Source organism: Oryctolagus cuniculus, chromosome 9 (genome assembly GCF_964237555.1).
Source record: "Oryctolagus cuniculus chromosome 9, mOryCun1.1, whole genome shotgun sequence".
Lineage (NCBI taxonomy): Eukaryota > Metazoa > Chordata > Mammalia > Lagomorpha > Leporidae > Oryctolagus > Oryctolagus cuniculus.
The window spans coordinates 106024107-106047665 of record NC_091440.1 but is presented as its reverse complement, the minus strand read 5'-3'; the positions used below and the strand labels follow the sequence as shown (position 1 = coordinate 106047665).

At 55.8% G+C, this 23559-nt stretch overlaps 1 protein-coding gene across 1 annotated transcript in view; it reads right to left on the bottom strand.

The window, feature by feature from the left end:
- TSPAN11 (tetraspanin 11) overlaps positions 1-23559 on the bottom strand; it is a 57147-nt gene that overhangs the window by 26610 nt on the left and 6978 nt on the right. The window contains exon 2 of the mRNA XM_002712822.5: positions 7445-7539. Within this exon, the coding sequence (XP_002712868.2) occupies positions 7445-7528 (84 nt within the window). The 5' untranslated portion in view covers positions 7529-7539. The remainder of the gene's footprint in view (positions 1-7444; positions 7540-23559) is intronic.

The following is a 23559-nucleotide window of genomic DNA, read 5'->3' as shown; positions in this document are numbered from 1 at the left end:
AGGAGATGGGGCAGGAAGAGGAGGAGGCATGAGGGGCGGGGAGAGCCCTGACCCCAATGAGCTGTGTCCACAGCCATCTGCATAGAGTTGACTCAACAGTATTTGGCTCCTTCCAGAAACTAGGTTGCTTTCCCGTAGAATATTAACTACATTTTTCAAAGCCACAGCCTGTGGCCGATGAACCAGCAAACCCTGCAGCGAGAGAAGCAGGACAATGAGGACACAGGCGGGCCAAGAGGGCAGAGCAGGTCGCCCAGGCCGGGTAATTTTAGGAACTGCCCATTTATAGAAGAGAAACACTGCCCCGATGTTGGGCATGTCATGGGCACGATTAGCCCGAGCAGCTGCACACCCCTGGGGCGAGACAGAAAGGCAGCAGACCTGAAGAAGAGCAGGCAGAGGGGGTGCAGGGGATTGCAGGGTTTTGCTGTCTGAGCTGGGAGCAAAGTCAGGACCAGGGGGCCCCCAGGAAGGAAGGGTCCCTGGGGTTGGAGAGTTCCCAGTCTTCAGTGCAGGAGGAGCCAGGGCATGGCGGGGGGTGGGCAGGATGTGCACAGGGTGACCGTGCCAACTGCCGGCCACCTACACTGCACCAAGCAACAGCAGGGACTGGAAGGGCACAGGGCTGGACAGGCGTTCACCTGCTGAGAACCACACTGGTCTCCCACGCCCCTACCCCGTGGCAATCTCATCAGCAGCACCACCGCCCACCACCACAGCCCACAGGGTCACACTGAGCGGGGCCTCGCCCCTCAGTCACAGCCACCTGCCACTTCCCATGTGCTCTCAGGCCCGTCTGGGTCTCCCCCATATGACGCCGTGCCATGGCTCCCTGTCCCCGGGGCAGCCCCCAGCTCCTCGCCACCCAGATGCACCCGGGGCCTCCCATGCTGATCTGCTACAGCACCCCCTGCTGAGACACCCCCCCCCCCCAACAAATTCCCAGAACAGGGAGCCAAGTCCAAAGTCTTTGCATGACCTCAACTTGACTTTAGGCTTCAGCTTCTGTTACTCAACTTCCTCCACACCGGGGTTTGGACCACTAAGAGGCAAGCAGTGGCTGTTCCTGAACACTTTGTGGATGCCCGGTAGCCACAGTGGTGTCAGGACAGTGGCCGAGAAGGTGAACTTGGGGACACAGCACTGACGTCCAGGCCCAAACTCCTCGCTGTGTTGGCCATGTGCATGTGGGTCTGTGACACAGCCTCTCTGGGTCTCAGAGGCCACTTCTCTTACCCCTGCCGCCTTTCTCGCCTGTTCTTGTGGTCCTCCTCGGCCACTGAACGCCTACTCATCCTTCCAGGCCCGTGTTAAGGGTGCACCTGCTTGGACCTCCTGCGTAGACGAGTTCTCTCTCCTGGACTGTATGCCTGGATTGCCCGGTTCCCTTCCCAACAGCAGCCCTGGGTGTGCATGTAGGAGATACAGAGCACTTACCCGAGAGTCCTCGGGCCCAGCACACAGGCGCTGCCATGGCGACATTGAAGGCCACGGAAATAACGCCCCGTGTTGGCCCCACCTGCTGCCCGCTCGGGCACCAGTGAGCACTTCCTTTCCAGCTGCATGGCCACTTTTACATACAGAGAGGCAGTGAGAGTCCCAGGCTGGGACGCTCTTTTCTCCGGGCCACTAGGACGCTCCCAGCAAGGCCAGGAGTAGCACCCAAGGGGCCTTAAGATGCCAGCTTGATGTGTTGTTGTGCTTTGTCTCAACGAACACCCACTGTGCCCCTGCCAGCCTCTCCAGTTGTCGTGGGCACCACATCTGACGGACATGGCCCCTGCCCTCACGTCTCATGCAGGTGACTGGGAAGGGAGACCTGATTTGGTGAGTCCCACCTCAACAGAACGAACAGGAAGTCACTGGTTTGGGGAGCAGACAGTGCAGGGGCTCCAGGAGAGGACTGGGAGCCTGGGTTTCGGCAAGGCTCTGTCCCCTGGGGCTGGCTGGGCTGCTTTGGAAGCATGGCCCCAGGATGCAGCCCTGGAAGGGCGGGGCCCGGGACTGCACATGCATGTGGGGTGGGCAGCTCCCCAGCCCTGCACCCCAGCTTTTGAGCTCCCAGGGAGAGTACAGGGAGCAGGCAGCAGGTGTGCTCTTCACCTTGGCATTGAGCCACAGCTCTCTCGGCACCAGGTGAGCACAGCTCCCCAGCCCTGCCTACGGCCCCAGAGCCATTGCACTAAATCTTCCAGGACAGGCTGGTCCTGCTAGCGGCCATCGTCCATGCTGAGGCTCTCTGGTTTTAAAGAGCTCTTGAGAAAATAAATTGGGGCCCTACCTCCCCCTGCCATCAACCCCACATAGCCTAGGACACATGGGACAGACTGTGGACCAGAGATGGGAGAGAACCTAAATGACCCCTACCCCTGTCCTCGTTCTCCTTTCGAAATTTGAAAGGCAGAGTTAGAGAGAGAGAGAGAGAGAGAGAGAGAATATGAATGGATGAGAGGATGAGAGAGAATATGAATGAGAGATATTCCTTACGCTGGTTTACTCCCTACATGGTTGCAGCGGCCAGGGCCAAGCCAGATGGAAGCCAGGAGCCAGGAACTCTATCCGGGTCTGATACGTGGGTGGCAGGGGACCAAACACTGGACCATCAGCCACTGCTTTCTGAGGTACACTAGCAGGGAGCTGGATCGGGATTTGAACCAGTACTCATATGGAATGCCAGAGTCACAGGTGGTGGCTTAACCCACAGTGCCACAACACCCCCAACCCAACCCCACATCCTCTTTCAAACCCAGCTCAGAACGCATAGGAAAGCATCCTTGGAGCCATCCCTGTCCCACACACAGCAAACCATCCTGCCCTCTGTACTCACTCCACGGTGCGTGCACACCTATCATGGTCTCTGTTAGATTTGCCATCTCTGTGTCTCCACTCCGAGCATCCCAATTAAGTCTTACACATCTGGGTATCCCCAGAGGAGCAGCACAGTGGGTGGATGCGCTGGGACTCCAAGAGGACAGCAGGGCGAGAGGGGAAGAAGCGAGCCAGCCCCTTTTCTGTTCTGGGTGCAGACATAAAAGCCCAGGGTCACAGGACTTCTCCAAGGTCACCCAAGCCGGGAAGGGCACAAGAAGCCTAATTTCCCATTGGGCGCCCATTTCACCAAAGCCGCCCTGCCCACGAGGCAAGTGGCCTGGTGTCCAGGCTACACCAGGGGTGGCTCAGAGCACTGACCACAGGCTTCGTTCTGGCCTGCCACGGCCCTGTGCAGACCGAGTGTGCCCCTGGTCCCTGGCACAGAGGGCAGAGGTGCCCTGAAGCCCACACAGCTTGAGGGGGGAGGCTTAACCATTTCAGCATGTTGAGAGTGGTCTTTGGCCATGCCCATGGATGGCAATGGAGGCAGTGAGTCTCCTTCACTGTGTCCTTGTTCTGGCTCTTCCCTGCCAGGCCTCTCCTGGCCGGCCTGGGGCCCTCCACCCTCTCTGCCACCTGCCTCGGCCCCAGGTCTCCCTGGAGAGGATCCAAGGACTCCCTGGAGGCTGAGCCCTCCTGGCCCCCAGGGGAAGGGCAGGCCAGGGCTTCAGGACAGAGGCTCCCCCACTGCGTCAAGAACTGCTTCCCTGTTCTGCCCGTAGCCTGGCAGAGCTCCTGGGAGGTGGGAGCAGTCCTGATTATTGACATGGCCAGGCAGCTAATTAAAATAATAAACCAGAGAGCGACATCGCAAGGGAGATGGGAGCGGTAGGGAGCCTTGTAGAAAAGCAAGGAGGATGGCAGCAGAGAGGAAAGCCTGGACCACGTTTTCTTTCTTTTAAAGATTTATTTATTTGAAAGGCAAAGTTAGAGAGAGAGAGAGAGAGAGTAAGAGAGAGAGAGAGAGTAAGAGAGAGAGAGAGAGAGAGAGAGCGAGCTTCCATCCACTGGTTCACTCCTCAAATGGCTGCAAGAGTCGAGGCTGGGCCGATCCAAAGCCAGGAGCCAGGAGCTGCATCCAGGTCTCCTATGTGGGTGCAGGGGCCCAAGCACTCGGGCCATCTTCTACTGTTTTCCCAGGTGCTTTAGCAGGGAGCTGGATGGAAAGTGGACTACCTGGGGCTTGAACCAGTGCCCTGATATGGGATGCCAATGTTGCAAACAGCAACTTAACCCACAGCCCCAGCCTCCACATTTTCTTTTGAGAAGTGAGGGCTGTGGCCTTGGTGGTTCCTGACCCACAGCTACGTCCAAGGGTGCCTCAAGGGCAGGGTGACAGGGGATGGTGGCACGGCTCTGGGTCCTGCAAACCTCTGAATGTGACCCATTAGGGTCGTGGAATAAGAATTTAGTGAGCTGTATCCTCCAGCAAAGAAAATTAAACCCGAGACGCCATCGGAGTGCGGGGCACGTGTGAGGTCATCTCGTGTTCCGTGTTTCACGTGAGCATTTCCTATGCTTCCCAGCGTTTCTTACGTGGGCCAGGACAGGGCTGAGGTCTGTCCATCGGTCTGATCCTGAGAGTTACACGAGCGGTTTTCTGCATATTCACCTCCATTTCTCACAGGCATCGGCACTCTGATCTCACACAGGACAAAAGCAAGGCTCTGTGAGATGGGCTGTCCCAGCGCCTCTGTTTGTGAGGACTGCCTGCCTAGCAGAATCCCACAGACAGCATGGCCTGGACAGTGCCTCAGTTCTGGAGGCTCAAGGCCAAGGCCAAGGCCAAGGCCAAGGTGCTGGTTGATGCAAATGCCAAAGCAGCCAGGACTGGGCCAGGCGGAAGCCAGGAGCCAGGAGCTCAATCTGAATCTTCTCCACGGGTGGCAGGAGCACTTGGGCCCTCACCCTGCCTCTCAGGGTGTGCATGAGCAGGAGGCTGGACTTGGCAGTGAAGCCAGGCACTCTGACAGGGGACGGAAGTGTTCAAAGCAGCCTCTTAACCACTGTGCCTAACACCTAGCTCCCCACTTGCAGTACCTTATATAATGAGATATGGGCAGTTTATTTATTTTTTATACTTTCCAATCTCTTGGAGACTGCCTACAGTGGCGACATGAGACTTCTATCATCCAGGAAGACAGTTATTCTGAAAAAGAAATGCTCACTCAGCAAGCGTCCAAAGCACCCTATCAGATTCATCTCTGGGAAGGGAAGCCACCCACACCCACACCCACACCCCCGGGGTTCACGGCCCGCAATGTGGCTTTATTACTCTCCTGTCCTCATCATCTCGGCTTCACTATTCCAGGAAAGTCTTGCTCAGAAGAGTAAAGTTGCAAATAACTTCACTGTTTGTTTCAGAAACTTTGCAAAATGCATGGAAACAACTACCTGACTGCAGCTTTAGGCTGATAGCACCAGGTGACTGTCTGTCCTCCAAGCCTCTGCACGGCTCCTGCCTGGCCGTGTCCACGTCCTCAACTACTCGACCATGGTCCTTCCCAGACTCAACCACGCCTCTGCAGACACAGCTCCCAGGTGCACGTGCATTTCTGGAAGCTTCCAAGGTGCCATCAAGTGAGAAGGTACCCCCTTTCCATGGTTAGCAGGAAACCCAGCTGCACGCTGTCAGTTAATCTGGCAGGATAATTTTTTTAAAGACTTACTTTACTTGTTCAAAAGGCAGAGTGACAGAGAGACGGAGAGAAAGAGATCTTCCATCCACTGGTTCGCTCCCCCGATGGCTGTAACAGCCAGCTCTGACTCAGGCCAAAGCCAGGAGCCAGGGACTCCATGTGGGTCTCCCACGTGGGTGGCAGGGGCTCAAGCACTTGGGCCATCTTCCTCCACTCTCCCAGGTGCATTAGCAGGGAGCTGGACTGGAAGCAAAGCAGCCAGGACTGGAACTGGCCATCCATCTGGGATGCCATCATTGCAAGTAGTGACTTGATCTGCTGTGCCACATGCCAGCCCTGATTTGGTGGTATTTTTAGACATTTAATACCTAATATGCAGGGGTCTTGGAATTTACCTATTTTGTAAAAACTGCATAGACGTCAAAAATTTTTTGCATCAAAACATTTTTTTGTTTTTAATTTAAGAGAAAAAGAGGGGAAGATCTCTCGTCCATTGGTTCATTTCCCAAATGCTCACAACAGCCGGGACCAAGCACACACCAAAGCTGGATGCTAGGAATTGTGGTTGGCTCCACTCCTTGAGCCATCCCCATGGCCCCCCAGGGGCTGCACGGCAGGAAGCTGGGGTCAGGAGCCAGACCTGGCACTCGAACCCAGGCCCTCTGAAATGGGCCGTGGGTGTCCTGACCACTAGGCTAACACCCATGCCCAAGTCACCTGTTAATCCATCTTCCACTCACTTCTTTTGAAGTGTCTTCATAGATTCAAAATGCTCCATATACTGAATGCAACCCCAAAGACTAGAAACGATCCTTGAGTTGCAGCTGGGAAAACCAACCCTTGGAACTCAGGCAAGCGGCCCCACCCAAGACCACCGCATCAGAAGGGAGCAGCCCCCGCCCTCAAACCCTCCCACCTCCCCAGACGTGGCACCATCACAACACAAAACACATGCCTTCCATCCCGGGCCTGCCCCTCTGGGCCAGCGATGGATGTCCACCCTCCAGTTACCAAGGCCACTGCCTTCTGGGAGCAGACCCAGGCTTCCTGCGGGGAGGGGGGGGGGTCGCCATAGAGACCATGCTCATGGCTGGCAGCAGCAGCCTGGAGCCCCCAAGACCTGTGCTTCTGTGTCCTCAGCTCAGAGACTGTGAACCAGGAGAGGGCAGTGGGCCCCAGCGGGGAACCAGCCATCATCTCTCTCAAAATTTTTTTTTTTTTTTGACAGGCAGAGTGGACAGTGAGAGAGAGAGACAGAGAGAAAGGTCTTCCTTTGCCGTTGGTTCACCCTCCAATGGCCACCGCGGCTGGCGCACTGCAGCCGGTGCACCGCGCTGATCCTGATCTGAAGGCAGGAGCCAGGTGCTTCTCCTGGTCTCCCATGGGGTGCAGGGCCCAAGCACTTGGGCCATCCTCCACTGCACTCCCTGGCCACAGCAGAGAGCTGGCCTGGAAGAGGGGCAACCGGGACAGAATCCGGCGCCCCGGCCATAGCAGAGAGCTGGCCTGGAAGAGGGGCAACCGGGACAGAATCCGGCGCCCCGACCGGGACTAGAAGCCGGTGTGCCGGCGCCGCAAGGCGGAGGATTAGCCTAGTGAGCCGCGGCGCCGGCCCCATCATCCCTCTCAGGCTATCACATTGTCCCCAGGCACTCAGGCTGCAAGTCAGCAGGGAGGAAGGAACTGGACTCTCTGTACTGGTGCAGGAACACAAGGCTACTCATCACGCCCGTGCCCTGTTGAGTCACTGTAGGGCAGGGGCTCCATGCCAGCCCGTACACCGCCTTCCTCTCCTCCCCCTTGGTGGCAAATGTACATGTTTGCTTTGCAGTGGGCAGAAGCTGCCCCTGGGTGGTCTTTGAGGAGGCGGAGGTGACTCACGCAGCACCAAGGGACTTGACTCACTCGTGCATGGGGAAGGCGAACACACTCACCCAGAAGAAGAAGTTGAAGACGAACAGTAAGTACTTCAGGTAGACCACCAGCCAGTCGTCCTGCTCCAGCTGGTACCGTGCCATGGCTGCTTCTCCTGCAAAGAAGACACACAGGCTGGGCGGGGAAGCCGGGCCTCCCCATGGCCAAGGCCGCCTTCCAAGGCCTTAGCCATCGTCTGGCCCTGGGTGGTGGTGGTAGGGGGGTGTATAGAGGAAAGATGGTGGCAACGCAGCGGCTTCTGGACATCTAATGCACCTGAATTGGCGTAGAAGTTTCTAGACCTTTGGATCTCAGTGTTGTCCTCTCAACACATGTCTAACACACAATTTTTTTTAAAATTACAAAATTATTTGCATTTTAGAAAGGCAGAAAGCAGAGATACAGAGAGCTCTCCCATCTGCTGACTGATTCCCCAAATGCCTGCAACAGTCACAGAACTCCATCTGGGTCTCCCATATGAGTGGTAGCAAGTACTCGAGCCATCACCTGCTGACTCCCAGGTAGCAGGGAGCTGGATTGGAAGTGGAGCAGAGGATGCTGATATGAAGCAGGCATGCTGATATGGCAGCTGGCCATCCCAACGGGTGACCCACTTGCTACACCACACGCACGTCCCTGCAAATCTTCCACAGACTTTGCACTGGTCTCGTGTTCTTATTCTTCTGTCCTATCTCATCAGCATTGCAAGACATGAGTCTGTCTGTCTGTCTGTCTCTCTCTCAGTGTTACTGCTTTGCACTGGCACCCTGCACTCAGCATCCTCTCAACACCATCCCTGCATGCAAAGGTGTGGCACGAGCCCCAGATCAGAACACCTGTGTGGGAAAGGACCTGAGCGACTGCCCAGGCCACTGCCCGTCCTGTCCCCTGCATCTCGACTCCCCCCTCAAGGAAGCAGGTGCAGATACGCCGGAGGTCTGGCAGGACACCGAGCTGTCACTAGACGTGTCACACCCAGCCCTCAGAGTCCATCGGTAAATGGGGAATAACGATCAGACCTCCGGCGTAGGATCATCTTGACAATTACATGGGATAACCCACGGACAGGCTCGGCTCATAGTAAGTGCTCAATAAACCCCCGTTCGTTTTCTGACATGCCATAGAGTAGGATTAGAACCCAGTCTTTGCCCGGACACCCTACCTGTCTTGACGCCCGGCGGTGGACTCCCCGGCAGCTGCGACACCAGCGGTGGTACGGAGGCAGCGAAGGCCCCCGTGTGCCTGCCAATCCCACCTGCTTCTCGGACAGCCTGAACCCTCTGTGGTTCTTCTCAAGCTGCATGAACCCTGGGCCCCTGTCTGCCCTCACTCAACAGCTGCGCCCTACAGAGCCGTCCACATCGTGGGACCCTCTCTCCTTTCAGCGCCACTGCCTGAGGCGCTGGCTTTGCCCATCTCCATCTTTGCCAACCCCCGGTGGGCCCCCCCTTACAGCCCGTGCCCTTCTCCCGGGCCCAGAGGCTCTCAAAGACAGAAGTGGGAAGGCAGAGGAGGAAAAGGTGGCTGGCTTATTTGGGTTTTCTATTTGCAGACCCTGAAGAAGGTAATTTAAGAGTTTCAGAGTTCTTGTTAAAAAAAGACAAAACCCATTTTTCTCCAGTTTAATTGGAGAAGCAGGCGGGGTGGGGGCAGGACTGCAGAAAGAGGCAAGAAAAGGAAGTCATGACTCGGGGGAGGTGGGGCTGACCCCCAGAGGGCCTTCCCGTGGTCACCGGGCCGCCGGCCCCCTGGACAGCCCCCGGCCCCCACTCCCTGGACTCATGCCAGCCCTGCAGGAAAGGAGCCCACCCAAAAGGGAAGAAGGACGCCAAGCAGAAGACAGGACTTAACCAAGGAATGCACATTGAATGGTCACAATTTGGTCATTCGCAGTGGAGATGGAAGAGCCGTGGACTGGCGGGTCAGGGGGCCCTCCAGGCCCCTGTTAACCTTGAACAGGAGGCATTAGCATGTCTGAGCTCAGGCACCCGTGTGAGAGCGACTTCTCTCACTGGTGGTTTGTCCTCCACTGCTAAGCATTCCACAGGGCCCCGTGATGGGTGTGGCGGCGTGCCAGCGAGGGGCCAGACGCCTGCGCCTGCGCCTGAAAGCCAGCCTTGCTGTTTCCTGGCCGTGTGACCCTGGGCATCTTCCTGCACCTCTTTGCGCAGCTGTCACTTACGAAGCACTTGGCGTGTGCCAGGCCCAGGACCTGCAGGCCCAGGCCCAGTGCTCAGTCAGCCCACCCAATCCCCTCCAAGTGGGGCTGTTCTCGGTTTGCAAGGTTGGCACACAGAGGCTTAGATGGGTCCCCTGGAAAGTGGTCAGCTCTGGAGTGGCAAAGGCAGAATGGAAGTGCGGTGTCTGCCTGGGGACAGGGGGCGGGGGGCGTCTCAGTGCCCCAGCTGCCTGGGGACAGGAGGAAGCAGGGCCAGATGCTGCTGCCTTCCCCTTCCTCTTGCTCGGTCCTTGGCCATCAGGGAAGGGGCATTTCCCAGGCTCCTTTTCTGCTTGGTGTGTAGCCAGGAGTCACTCACTGCTGGCCAACAAGCGGCACCCAGACACAAGGAGAACAGGCAGCATTGTCCAAGTCTCAATCCCGGGGCGTGTTTCAGGGGCCCCTGGAAAGAGTGCAAATCCTGCCCCTGCAGGCTGCATGATGCTGCCCAGCAGGCTTAGTTGGGTAATTTTTGCGTCTTCTATAACCTTACTGATCTGGGGTCTGCTGGTGCGGCTGGCGACTGAAAAAACGTCCACGCCGAGGCTGCAGCAGCCCAGCAGGCAGCAGGTGGTCTTTCTGCTCCTTACGCACCCAGCTGTGCTCTTCCCGGGGATCCCAAAAGCCTGGGTGGTCCTTGCTGCAGGCGTCTGCTCATGCTACAGGGACGCTCCCCCCCGCTGCCCTTCTGTTGCAGGGCCCAGCGGCTCCCACCCTCTCTGGAGGTGCCTGTCCCCATGCAGCCCGCAGACCACAGCAGTGACATGGTCTTGGCAGGCCTTAGTGATGGACGCTAACGTCTGTGATGACCTGGCCTCGGGGACTCTGCTCCGACCCTGTTGATCGTGGTGGGGGCAGCGCCATGGCAGTGCTGGGAACTCTTCCTCTGGCTCCGCCCTTTCTTTACTCGCTGCCTGGGCCCGGGCAAGTTGCCACCTTCTCTGGGTATTTGCTGAACGGGACAGCAGTTGTCCTGAGCACGCATCAGACCCCAGAGCTCAGATGGGTGGCCCCTCCCCAAGGGGTTCTGGTTTGCTAGGTTTGGGGTGAGACCTTGGAGATTTTGCTCCCAGGCAGGGTGACTCACAACCCCGAATTGCCCAGGACACAGGGGTTTCTTGGGGCATGGGGCTTTCAGTGCTAACCCTGGGTAACACCCCAGGAAAACTGGGACAGTTGGTCCACTTGTTCTCAGAGGGGGCCACTCCTGGAGCTGTCAGTGTCCCCTCTACCCCTGAAAGTCCCCGGCCCTCAGCCCTGCCATGGAAGTGTGCATCAGGCACGGCTGAGCCAGGGTCGGGCCAGGTGCAAGTCAGGCACGAGGTCCTCTTACGTGAAAGTCACGGTCAGGACCCGGTTTCTGCTGAGATGGCCGTGACTTCCCAGATGCCCTGGTAAGGCAGCCTCGGGGGTCCTGCCCCTCCTGTGGAACAAAGCTGGGGTCCCGGGGCAGCAGTCAGCCCCTGGGCACTGACACCACGGGACAGCTCAGAGAAGCAGCTGCAGACACCTTGCTGGCGAAGCCACGCCCTAGGCACTTCCATCAGGGCCTGGTGTGCCATGACGCGGGTTGTGCCACTGGGGGAGGCCTGCTTCCTCCTCCTCCACAGACCCGGGCCCCTCTCCCCCACGCACAGAGGGAGTCGTGGCCAGATGTGCCTAGCAGAGCCCGGGAGCAGGGCAGGGCGCTAGGCTAGGGCCATCGTCCAGAAGCAGAGTGGACCATGTGGGCCACATGAGAGTTTGCTTGCTAACTATAGAGTCCTGTGGCTGGTGATGTAGGTGGAACTTGAATTAAATTCTAGCACAAAGAATTCTCAGTCTTCTTGCCCTAAGCGACATGTTTTCTTTCAGCGTCACTTTATTTGCAAGGACCAACACACGTTCCATGTACTAGTCAGGGCTCTGCTCCTATCTTTGGGCAAACAGTTTGTCTCCTCCACAGACTGTCCTTTTCTGCTATGTTCTTCCTGGGCACTTCTTTGCCTTTTTAAAACCTGAGGACTGAGGGTTGGTGTTGGGGTGCAGTACAGTATCTCCCCCAAACATCCACAACAGCCAGGCCTGGGCCAGGACTGGTCCAGGCTCAAGTCAGGAGCCCAGAACTCAACCCAGGTCTCCTACGGGAGTGGCACTGACCCAAGTTCTTGAGCCATTGGAGCCACCTCCAGGCTGTCTTAGCAGGAAGCTGGGAGGGAGCAGAGCTGGCCAGGTACTCCAACATGAGACGCTGGCACCCCGCGTGGAAGCTTAACCACAGCACCCAACGTCCACCCCATTAGCTCCTTTAATCCTCATAACACCCCGTGAGATAGATGTGTGCATCATCCTCATGCTGCAGAAATGAAATGAGAGGTCAGAGAGCTTGCCCAAGGTCATAGAGCTTGCCCAAGGTCACGGGGTAGGCAGCCAGGCAGTCCGGGGGACTATATGATACCAGTGGGTCAGGGATGATCCTGGTTTGCACCTATCATGTGGACACAGTTACCAGCAGCGCCCCCATGTCTCTTACAAAATGTCCCTGGTTGGATGTCACATCCTGGCCCTTCCCCACGACGACATGGCACCTGCTAACAGCATCCAGTCCTCCTCAAGCCCCGAGTCCTTCTGCCTCACCCCTTCCACGTTCTATAGGTTTGACCAGTCCACTTCCTGTTCTTAGTCCCATTGTCTCCAACTCCCATGACTGAGCCCAAGGCATGCCACTCATTGCACGAATTGCTAACATCTGAGCTCAATTAAAACAAAGCTATTTGTTTAATTTATTTGAAAGACCGAGAGAAAGAGAGAGACGAGACGAGACAAGACAGGAGCCCAGAACTCAATTCGGTCTCCTACATGCACACAGGGACCCGGCTCCGTGAGCCACCATCCACTGCCTCCCAAGGTGCACAGACAGAAGCAGCAAGGCCAGGACCTGAACACAGGCACTCTGATGTGGGATGCAGGTGTCCCCAAGTGACGACTTCAGTATTAGGCCAAATGTCACCTCCTCGGTTCAGTTTTTTAACACCTAAGACAGTACCTGATGTGCAGGTGTCAACTGCTGCAGAATGGATGAACAAAGGAGTGGACAAATGGACAGTGCACCACAGAGCCACGTGCAAGCTCCGGACCCCTCAGGAGTTACATAACTATTTCCCTCTGTGGCGCAGTGGGGTAAGCCACCACTTGGGATGCCTGCATCCCATATCAGAGTGCTGGTTTGTAGCCCAGCTGCTCTACCTCTGATCAGCTTTCTGCTAGTGTGCCTGGAAAGCAGCGAATGACGGCTCAAGTACGTGAGTCCCCACCACCCACCCAGCAGGGTGTTTCCCAGCCTGCTCTGCTCTTGCCCAGTCCCGGGCTAACCTGTCAAAGGTAGCGGAGAGGAGAAGCGAGCCTTCAGCCACACCGCTGCGGCTGCTCCTGCTCCAGGGCCGGGTAGACCATTTCAGGGCAGGCAGCGGCCAGCGCCCCCCTGGGAAGTCCAGCACAAACCAGCCATGGCCTTGGCCTGGTCTTCTCCCTCCCGGGCTTTCTCAGTCCTTTCTGCACTGACCTCTCTTCCCCCTTGTCTTCTTTTAATCTCAGCCTCAGAGGAGAAACGCAGACCCATCAAAGCACAAAGTCCTTTTGAGAATCATCCAAACAAGGCGCAGATGGGAACAGGATGGTTCCTCTGATGGGAAACACCTGGGACATCATCAGGTTCTTCCATGGAGGGCAGCGTGGAGGGACACTGAAGACGGGCACAGAGGCGCCCCCTTAGCCTAACTCCACACCTGCTCTTCCTTACGTTTGTTCCAGCTCTTGGAAACAGACCTACAACGCAGGCTGGGGAAGCCCGGCCCCGCAGGGGTGGGGCTGTGAAAACTGAGAGTAGGCATGTCAGATCTCAGCAAGCTCATTAGGTAGTCAAATAGCAGATCTGGGGCAGGTGGGCAGGTCATTGGGCGTCTTTTTCAGACACAGCTGCCCTCTCCTTCCTCTACACAGTGAGGGCTGGCTAGACAGTAGTTCCTTTTTTAAAAACTCCTGTTTTCCATATCCTTTTCTAAAAAGGGAAATTTATTCATTTATTTGAAAGGCAGAGTGACAGAAAGAGACAGATCTTTCATCTGCTGGTTCACTTCCCAAATGCCCGCCAATCAGCTGCGTCTGGGTCAGGTGGAAGCCAGGAGTCAGGGACTCCAACCAGGTCTCCCGTGTGTGGGTGCAGGGACCCAAGCACTCAGACTGTCTTGCATTGCCTTCCCCGGTGCATTGGCAGGAAGCTAGAGGAGAAGCCGAGCAGCCAGGATGCAAGCCGGCACGCACAGGAGACGCCGGCATCTGGAGTGGCAGCTTAACCCCAACGCTGCACCACCACGCCGGCCCCATACTGTCGTCTGGACAACGGAACAGGAGCGGGAGGGCCACTCGCTGCCTGGACCTTAAGCCACTGCCTCTGCACTCTTCGCCATCCTTTCCCCTTCATGAGAACTGCAGCCACAGACAAGCCTGAAGCTCAGCTCTAATCACACAGGCAAGGACAAACTCAGGGTGTATTAAACTCACGGGAAGGCTTTTGAAAGCACAGAGGGCCTGGCCTCTCCCCGCTTAGGTTCTTTTTTTTAATTTTTTTTTATTTTTTTATTTTATTTTTTGACAGGCAGAGTGGACAGTGAGAGAGAGAGACAGAGAGAAAGGTCTTCCTTTGCCATTGGTTCACCCTCCAATGGCCGCCTCGGCCGGTGCACCGCGCTGATCCGATGGCAGGAGCCAGGTGCTTCTCCTGGATCCCCCGTGAGGTTCTGATGCAGGAACCTGGAGTGCGGCTGAGAAACCACATTGCCCTCGAGCTTCCAGGCGACACGGGTGCTGCCGTCTGGGCATTCCACTCTGAGACCACAGCTGCCCTTGGCGGTGGCGGCAGGGCCATGGGAGGGCCAGAGCCTGGATCCCCACGTGACTGCATGGAGCAGAAGAGCACGCATCTCCTGGACTGATCCACGAGCGAACAAGACATTTCCCTGGTCTCTAAGCCGCTATGCTGTTGGCTTTCTGCTAAAACAGCTCAGCCTTCTCTCCACACAGGGGTACTTCAAAAAGCTCACGGCAAAATGAAATGAACAGGAGAGTTTAGGGCATCTCATCCTGCAGGCAAGACCTCAGTTAAGGTGCTGCATCTCTCAGTGGAGTGCCAGGGTCTGAACTCTGGCTCCCGCTCCTGATTCCAGCCGCCTGCCGGTGCAGACCCCAGGAGGCAGCAGCGATGCCTCAGAGTGGAACCCATGTGGGAGGCCTGGACTGAGTTCCTGGCTCCTGGCCTTGGCTGCCATAGGCATTTTGGGAGTGAACCAGTGAAAGGGAGTCTCTTTCTTTCCCCCTCACACCCACCTGTCTACCTTGCAGATTAAAAAAAAATATTGTAAAGGATGAGTTTATTTTGGTGCAAAAACAGTTGCAATCCATACACAGTTCTTTCATACATCAACCTTACGAAGACTCCTCGTGTCTCAGGCTCCGACCTTGGTAGAGAGTCCCTCTCCAAAAGGAAGGAGAAATGCAGCTGCAGTTCCAACCAATCGGTCCTTTATCAGGGCAGGATATGGAGCCAGGATACCGGTGAGGAGCAGGAGTCCCAGCCTACAGATCCACGACGCATATTCTGTGTCTCGAGTCTCCCATGTTTTCCTGGGTCTGTGTCCCTCATCAGTCACCACCAGGTTTCTCTCGTCCTCTTCTCCACCGAGGCCCTGGGCTCCACTCCCGCTCTGGTCAGTCTGCCCTGCACTGGCTGACTCCATTCCACTCATTCCCAGGTCACTGCTGATGGCCAAAGCAAAGGCGCTTTCTCTGCTCTGAGTCTGAAGCCTGCATCTCACCTCCCCCTTGGAAGCGCTCTCTCCGCCACTGGCTGCACAGCACCATTCTTTCCGGATTTTTCTCCCCTGTCTCCCACCTGCCCCAGTCTGAATGCTGTGATTTGCTTGTGTCCCCCAAATTCAAGTGTTGGAAACGTAATCCCAGGGGAACAGGGTTGGGCGGTGGGCGCCTAGTTACACGGCGTCTGGCTCACGAGGTCCTGGATTCCTGTTGTCTTCTCAGGTGTAGGTTAGCTACTGTGGGTGCATTTGTTAGAGAAGTGAGCGTGGCCCCCACTTGTCTGCCCTTTCTCACTGTCTCTTGCCCTTCTGCCCTCCACCATGGAATGATGCAGCATAGGGGTCCCCGCCCGATGCCAGCACCATGCTCTTGGACTTAAGAACCAGGAGCCAGACACGCTCCCATTCATGATAAATGACCCAGTCCGTGGTATTCTGTGCTGGCAGCATAAAGTGGACCGTGACACCGCACAGCATGGCCACCAAGTCTCCGACTCCTGTCCCCTGTCCCTTGTCTCACTGATGAGACTCTTTACAGCTCATCTCTTCCGGGCTGGCTCTCTGCCCAGCATGGGTGGGGAATGGGTCACAGCTGCTGCCCCTGAAATGTCTGGGGTCATTCACAAGGGCCAGGTCTCTCCCACGCAGTGCGTCCAACACCGAGTCCACCTCCTTCCCCGCACCCCTCCACGCTGCGGCCCTCATCTCAGCCACACTCCGCCCCCTTCTCCCGTCACCATTTCCCACCCCAGCACAGAATGCTTTACCAGTTTGCCCCCTCCCCGGCCCCCTGCAGCCAACATCTCCTGCCTCCACCCGTGCCAATCCTCGGGAAGCCTGCCTGCCTCACGCCCCGCCCCCTCATTCATCAGAGCAGCGGTCTGGCTGGTGGCTCACGTATCTGTTTCCCTCTGGGATGAACTAATCACAATAATTAATCTATTAACTCGCGGGACATCTGCGTGGCGCAATGTGCTACGTTCTGGAGATGTAAACCTCCAAAGGATGAAGAGAAGAGAATGAATGAAACCGTGCCTGACCTCCAAGAGCTCACAGCTGGGGAGAGAGACACATCAAGGTCACTTAGCACAAGTCTGAAGTTCAGGGGTCTGGACAAGGAAGCTCTAGGTAGGAGTTTTAGAGGATGAGCAGGGATTAGGTGCGGAGGTGACCAGGAAGGAATACGCCAGGAGAGAGACTTTGGGTTTAATTTCCTAAGCAATGAGGAACTGGACTTCCTGTTGCAGCGAATGAGAGTCACCACTTAGGAGGTTAAATTAAATAAACCCAAACGGTCTCGCAGGTTATAAACCCGAGTCTGGGGTTAAGGAATGAGCACTCATTTAAGTGGATTCTAAAACAACACCCAGGGGCCCAGTTCTCTGGCAGAAGTAGCAGGCATGTGTTAGTCAATTTCCCGTGACTCTGGAAGACCACGGCAGAGACCAGGCTGGGCTGCCTGGGATGAGCGAGGGCTGGCCGGTCCAGCCTCATCCCAGCAGCCCCCACCCCGGGCAGCTGGCCCAGGCTGCCTAACTGCATGGGTGGTCTCAGCTGGAGGAGCAGAGGAGGCTGATGGCGAGACATCAAACCCTAACAGCCCCTCCCGCACAGGACCATCCCTGTCCCTGGGCACCAGGCACACACGGTTCGCATCTGGACACACTGGGTTTCGAAGACGACTTTCACAAAGAAAGTGTTTCCGCTCTCACTAACACCAGCTGAATCACAGAGAAGGATACAGCCCATCCTTTTCCCCAAACTCAGAGGAGGGTCTCTACTATAATTTGCTTGTCTCCTTGAATGAATGCATGTATGATTCCCACCGAGAAAGAGTGCTCTTCTCTCTGCCCGGGCGGGAGGCAGGTGCACGAAGCCATATCCAGGCAGGCCTGCGTGCCCACCACCTTCCAGGAAAGGCTGGTGCTGAGCATGGGGAGAAGTGTGTGCTCCTGGATCCCAGGAGAGGAGCGGCGAGGGGAGGGAAGTTCTTGCTTCCCACGATCCCCAAAGAAAGGGGCTTGCAAAGTGACACTCGCAACAGGTGTGTTGTGCGGTTTTGAGTAGACAGCCCATCAATGACCTTTGGGGAGTCACTGCTCCTGTTGGAGCCATAGTTTCTTCCTGTGTGTGATGAGAAAACTGGCATGCTGGCAGATTCTTTCAAGCAAACTTTCATGAAGCCCTCAATATCAAGTACAGCTTCTCTGGCCAACCTTATACTCCTCTGATTACATCTCCCCACTTCCTTCCGCCTCCAAAGCTGGGACCACAATGGAACCCAACTCTAGCACTGGACACGATCCCCACCGGCTGTCGGCTTTTCATTCCTCCCTGGCGTATCATCAGCCCAAGGCCGAAACGAGCCGGGGGAGAGCTGGGACAGTATGGCACCCCAGGAGATGGGTTTACAGCTGGAAGTGGCCCCTGAGATGATCCAAGAAGCCCTCCACGTTTTGGATGGTTTTGCTTCTGCTGAACTCCACCTGGCCCCAACACACCTGATTTTCTGTTTTCTTGGAATGAACCACACATGACATCTACCACGGTAACTATTTCAGAGTGTATACTCCAGTGGCATTACAGTCACAATGTTGTGTGACATCTACTTCCAGAACATTCCCCTCACCAAATGGAGACCCCATGTCCATTCCTGCCACCCCCTGGACACCACGCATCTGCCACCGTCCCTGTAGACGGGCCCATTCTTAATAGCGCATGGCGCCGGCGCCGCGGCTCACTAGGCTAATCCTCCACCTTGCGGCACCGGCACACCAGGTTCTAGTCCCAGTAGGGGCACCGGATTCTGTCCCGGTTGCCCCTCTTCCAGGCCAGCTCTCTGCTGTGGCCCGGGAAGGCAGTGGAGGATGGCCCAAGTACTTGGGCCCTGCACCCCATGGGAAACCAGGAGAAGTACCTGGCTCCTGCCATCGGATCAGCGCGGTGCGCTGGCCACAGCATGTCGGCCATTGGAGGGTGAACCAACGGCAAAAGGAAGACCTTTCTCTCTGTCTCTCTCTCTCACTGTCCACTCTGCCTGTCAAAAAAAAAAAAAAAATAGCACATGGCAATGGAATCACACCGTGGCCAGCCTTCTGCATTGGTTTCTCTCAGTGAATGTAGCTATCTCAAGGTTCCTCCGTGCTGTAGCATGTATCAGGATGCTACTACTTTTCTTAGCTGAATAATGTTCCATGCATGCTGCTTATCTGTTCATCTGTGATGGGCACTGGGGTTGTTTCCACCTCCTGGCCATGGCAGACAGGGCTGCTGTGAACATTCGGGCACATGTCGATGTTTGCAACACCTGTTTCCAATGCCTTGGGGTAACGCCAAGGCGCAGAACTGCTGGGTCCCAACTGTGCTCCATGGCCCCTCGCTCCATCTTTAAAATATGGCACCTGCCACCGGCAAGTGGGTCCCATCACACCAGGAGATGGCAAGAGGGCCTGCCCATGGCTGGTGGAAACAGCCACCCCTCCCCCAGGGGGGGAATGCCCAGCTAAGTGCAAGTTCCCCAGGCAGCCCCTCTCTGTCCACCGTGCAGCCACTGCTGAGGGGTCACGCCATTTCTGAGGGCTGGGTGGGCAAGGACCCTCTCTGGGGTCTTCAGAGGACACCCAGGAGCTTGCAGGAAGAGGCTCGTGTGGGGATCCTGAGTCCAGGCAGGAGGTGGCCTTCCCCTGCCCCCGCCCCCCTTTCTGGTGCCAGGAGGAAGGGGCTGGAGAGCGACGCTGACCTTGAGCCTGGTCTTCTGCTGTTTGGCTGGGGGACTGGGCTGGCACACACACGGATGGAAAACCAACGTCGCCCTAACTGGCAGCGAGACCTTGGGTAGGTCACCAGCTCAGCGCAGCCATCACGCCCCACTGCCTCCTCTCCCTGGAGGAGATAAGACAGCGCAGGTCGCTGAGGCGGTGACCCTGACGGCCCGAGCCGAGGCCTGGATTCCACAAAGGCTGGCTGAGCGGGCAGCAGCCGCCTCCTCCACACGCCAGCAGCAGCAACAAAGAGGAATGGCTCTGGCAGGGCTCAGCCGGGCTGGAGGAGAGTTTGCTCTGGGGAGGGGCTGGGGTTTTCCCTATAAAAGCCTCCATCATGGTCTACAGCGCTCCGTGCTCAAGTGCACCTACAACCCGCTCTCCGGGAACCTGGAGCAGACAGACAACCCCGTCCAGGCAGCAGGAGTTGAAACTGTATAGCTCCCATTGGCTTTTAAACAGTGCCTGTCTCGTCTCTGGAACGAGACACCGTGGCTCAGCTGCTGGCCTACAAGAGCAGCTTCCCAGGGAGCTGTAACTTGGGGGCCCAGGAGACTGGAGGGAAAGCTCTGACCACTGATGACTGGGGTTCTAAAGCTCGCAGAGGGGCCCACTGATTCTCCACATTCCCATCGCTGGGTAGGCACACACAAGCCTTCAACTACCAGTGCCCAGGAGAAGCGCCGTGTCTCAGACACAAGCTCGGAGACTCCACGGGCCCCAGGGATGCCTCCAGAGGCTGAGCTGGCAATGAAGCCAGGTCTCCGCGTTCTCCAGGCCCCGCTCAGCCGGCTTCCCCCTACACCACAGAGATCCATAAATCCGCGCGTCGCTGTGCATGACCGAGGGAGAGAACACTCATGCATCCAAATTTAAATTCCACTGTTCACTTTGGGACCTGGATGTAAATCTGGTGGGTCTGAAGTCTACAAGGTGATGTCATTTACTCAAGAAGGGTTGGAAGCTGCTAAGCTCCCCGATAAATAAACTACCTTTCTTCATCCCAGTCTGTAAAACATATTTTCTAGGGGCTTAAGAACCCCTTTGGAAAGTAGTAGAATCTTCTCAATGCAGGCGGGCCAGGCACACAGATTCTTGTCTAAAGGAATCTGACCTTTCAGACAAGGCACCAGCACGTGCACTTGGCTATGAACCCACAACCACTCGAGGGAAGACGTTACGGACTTGGACTAGAACTCTCTCGGTGCTACCCGGATTGACTCCCTAATCAGGCACCACCCACACCATTGCCGCAGCATTGCTTCTGAGGTTCGGGAAGCCACTGCACGTCCCAGGTGGCCAAGGAAGCTTCGAAGTCAGCCTCCTCCCACATTTGGCCAGAGAGGCCATGTCACGCCTCCATTCTCAAACTGACCAGGTATGAAAAGAGCTGGCTTATTGGGGGGGGGGGGGGGGGGGCGGCGGCGCTGTGGCACAGTGGGTTAAACTGCTGCCTGTACGTTATTCCGAGACAGCTCAGTGGTCATGTTCAAACAGTGACCGACTGGGGCCCCTCTCTAAGTTAATTTACTAAGAGGTAAGCACACCTGCTGTCACAAGAACAGAGCCCCAGGCGGAAGTTACTGTAACTGATAACGCTGTAGGCAGGAACCCACAGCTGTTACTGGGGGATGATTCTGTTGTTCCTGGGACATGATTCCAGCACCAAGTCCTGGCGCCCGCCGCTCCCTTCGCTGCCTCCGGCCTCCAGCGGGGCTGTGTCTAAGATAACGACCAGGGCTCCCAGGCTCACAGCTGAGGCCCTGAGGGTTCCCCTCTCTCAACCTCACCCCTTGGTGAGGTTTGCCTGCAATGAGCAGGTCTGGCTTTGAAAGGCTGAGGCTTGGAGTTCTCCGGCTTGAACGTGCATCGGCATCACGTGGAAAGCAGGCAGCTGGCCCCTAGCCATGAGTTTCCGAGTCCGCAAGTGTGCAGTGTGGCCTGGCATCCTGCATTTCTAACAAGCTATGAGATACGGATGCTGCTGGTTCCTGACCCCACCCTGGGAACGGGGGCCTTGGGGCAGGGTATTTCAACCTTGGACATGTACTAGAATGACCTGGAGAGTGCAAAAACAATAATAATGATGATGGTGATGATGCTGGCTTGCCAGGCTGCAGCCCAGAGGAATTCACGGCCATCTCTGAGAGTGCACCCAGGGACACGGTGCTCGGTACCACAGGATCACTTGGCAGCTGGCCATCCCATGCTGAGGTTGGAGAGATTCAGGCTCAGCCAACATTTTTGCAGGAAGACGAGTTAGTAAGCAGTTCAGAACCTGCAGGCCACATATGGTCTTTGCAGCATATTCTTTGTTTTCCCCCTATTTGTTTCGATCTTCGCCATACGTAAAAATCAGCATTTAGCTTGCAGGTCATATAAAAACAGTCTGAAGACCCCCGGAGAACCCACGTCATCTGGTCACGCATCTTGTGAATTTAACAATAAACGCAGTGGCTCTACCCAAGCGTATCTGTAGACAGTAAATTAAAACCAGGGTAGAGTACAGACCAGCTCAGAGGGATGAACGCGGATTCTCCTTGCCAAGTTTTTACTGTTGTTAGCGATCACTACTTTTTCTAACCCAGTTCTCCTTCTTACACTCACAAAAGGGAGAAGGGAAGTTCTTCCTGCCCCCTTCCTTTCCAGTTTACAAGACAAGGACACTTCAAAAAGTGCATGGAAAATCGTGGCCAGCACTGTGGCACGGCGGCTAAAGCTGCCACCTGTGATGTCCGCATCCCACACAGGCGCTGGTTTCTGTTCTGGTTGTTCTGCTTCTGATCCAGCTCCCTGCTAATGACCTGGGAAAGCAGCGGAAGAGGGCTCGAGTGCTTGGGCCCCTGCACCCACGTGGGAGACCCGGAAGAAGCTCTGGGCTCCTGCCTTCGAGCTGGTACAGCTCTGGCCGTTGTGGCTACTTGGGGAGTAAACCAGCAGATGGGAGATCAATCTCCATCTCTCTCTCTCTTTCTCTAACTCTGACTTTCAAATAAATAATAAACCTTTAAAAGGTTCATAGAAAATGGAATTAAGCTTATTCTGGTGCGACAAATTTGGAAATTCGTGCATACACAGAGTTCTTCAGAGTTCATGGACAATGCATTTTACAGAAAAACAGAGATTTCATGGATTATTTCACACCAAAATAAATCTATCCCCTCCCTACCTCCTTTTTTTTTGAAAGAAACTTCTGGGCCTCTCTTATCACTTGTTTAAACATTTGCATATTTCCATATTTTAAGAGGCTTTAAAATTTATTGATTTTCATTATACTTGAAAAGCAGAGAAAGAGCTCTTCTATGTGCTGGTTCACTCAAGTGGCCGCAATGGCCAAGGCTGAGCCAGGCCGAAGGCAGGAGCCCTGAACTCCATCCAGGTCTCTCACATGGGTAGCAGGGATCCAAACACTTGGGCCATCATCTACTGCCTCCCAGAGCCAGCATTAGGAGGCTGCTGGACTGGAAGATGACACAGGCCCTGGGATACGGGATGCAGGCATCTCAAGCAGCTTTTTAACCACTGTGCCAGATGCTACCCGAAAATAAGCTTGTCTTGTAACTCCATTTCCCTACACCTTTCTGAGGCACCCCATGCCGGGACTTGGCAGGTTTCCAGCTGAGCAAAATCTTCCCTCTACTGAGCGCTCTCCTACAGTGTTAATCTACCTAATGTTTCCATTCTCTGGGACTGCTTCCAGCACTAACTTCCTGTCTCACTTGGCCTGCTCAGAGAGAAAGGCCTGGCTGCCCTAAGCCTCTGAGTGGGCAGTGATAGCTGCAAGCCACTTCCGTGTGTCCTTCTCTGTGCCTCGCTCCAACCCAGAGATGACCAAGTCACTCCTCCCTCCTCCATCCCAGCCTAACTGCTCCACTTCTCCATTAGAGGAACACTGACCAGTGTGGCACAGCAGGTGAAGCTGCTACCTGGGACCAGCATCCCATAATGGAGTGTTGGTTCGAGACCTGGTTGCTCCACTTTTTTTTTTTTTTAATTTATTTAAGATTTATTTATTTATTTGAAAGGCAGAGTTACAGAGAGGCAGAAGCAGAGAGAGAAGGTCTTCCATCCATTGGATTACTCCCCAAATGGCCACAACGGCTGGGCCGATCCGAAGCCAGGAGCCAGGAGTTTCTTCCAGGAATCCCACAAGGGTGCAGAGGCCCAAGGACTTGACCCATCTCCCACTGCTTTCCCAGGCCATAGCAGAGAGCTGAATTGGAAGTGGAGCAGCCGGGACTCAAACCGGTGCCCATATGGGATGCTGGTGCCGCAGGCAGCAGCATTACCTGCTAGTTCTCTGCTAA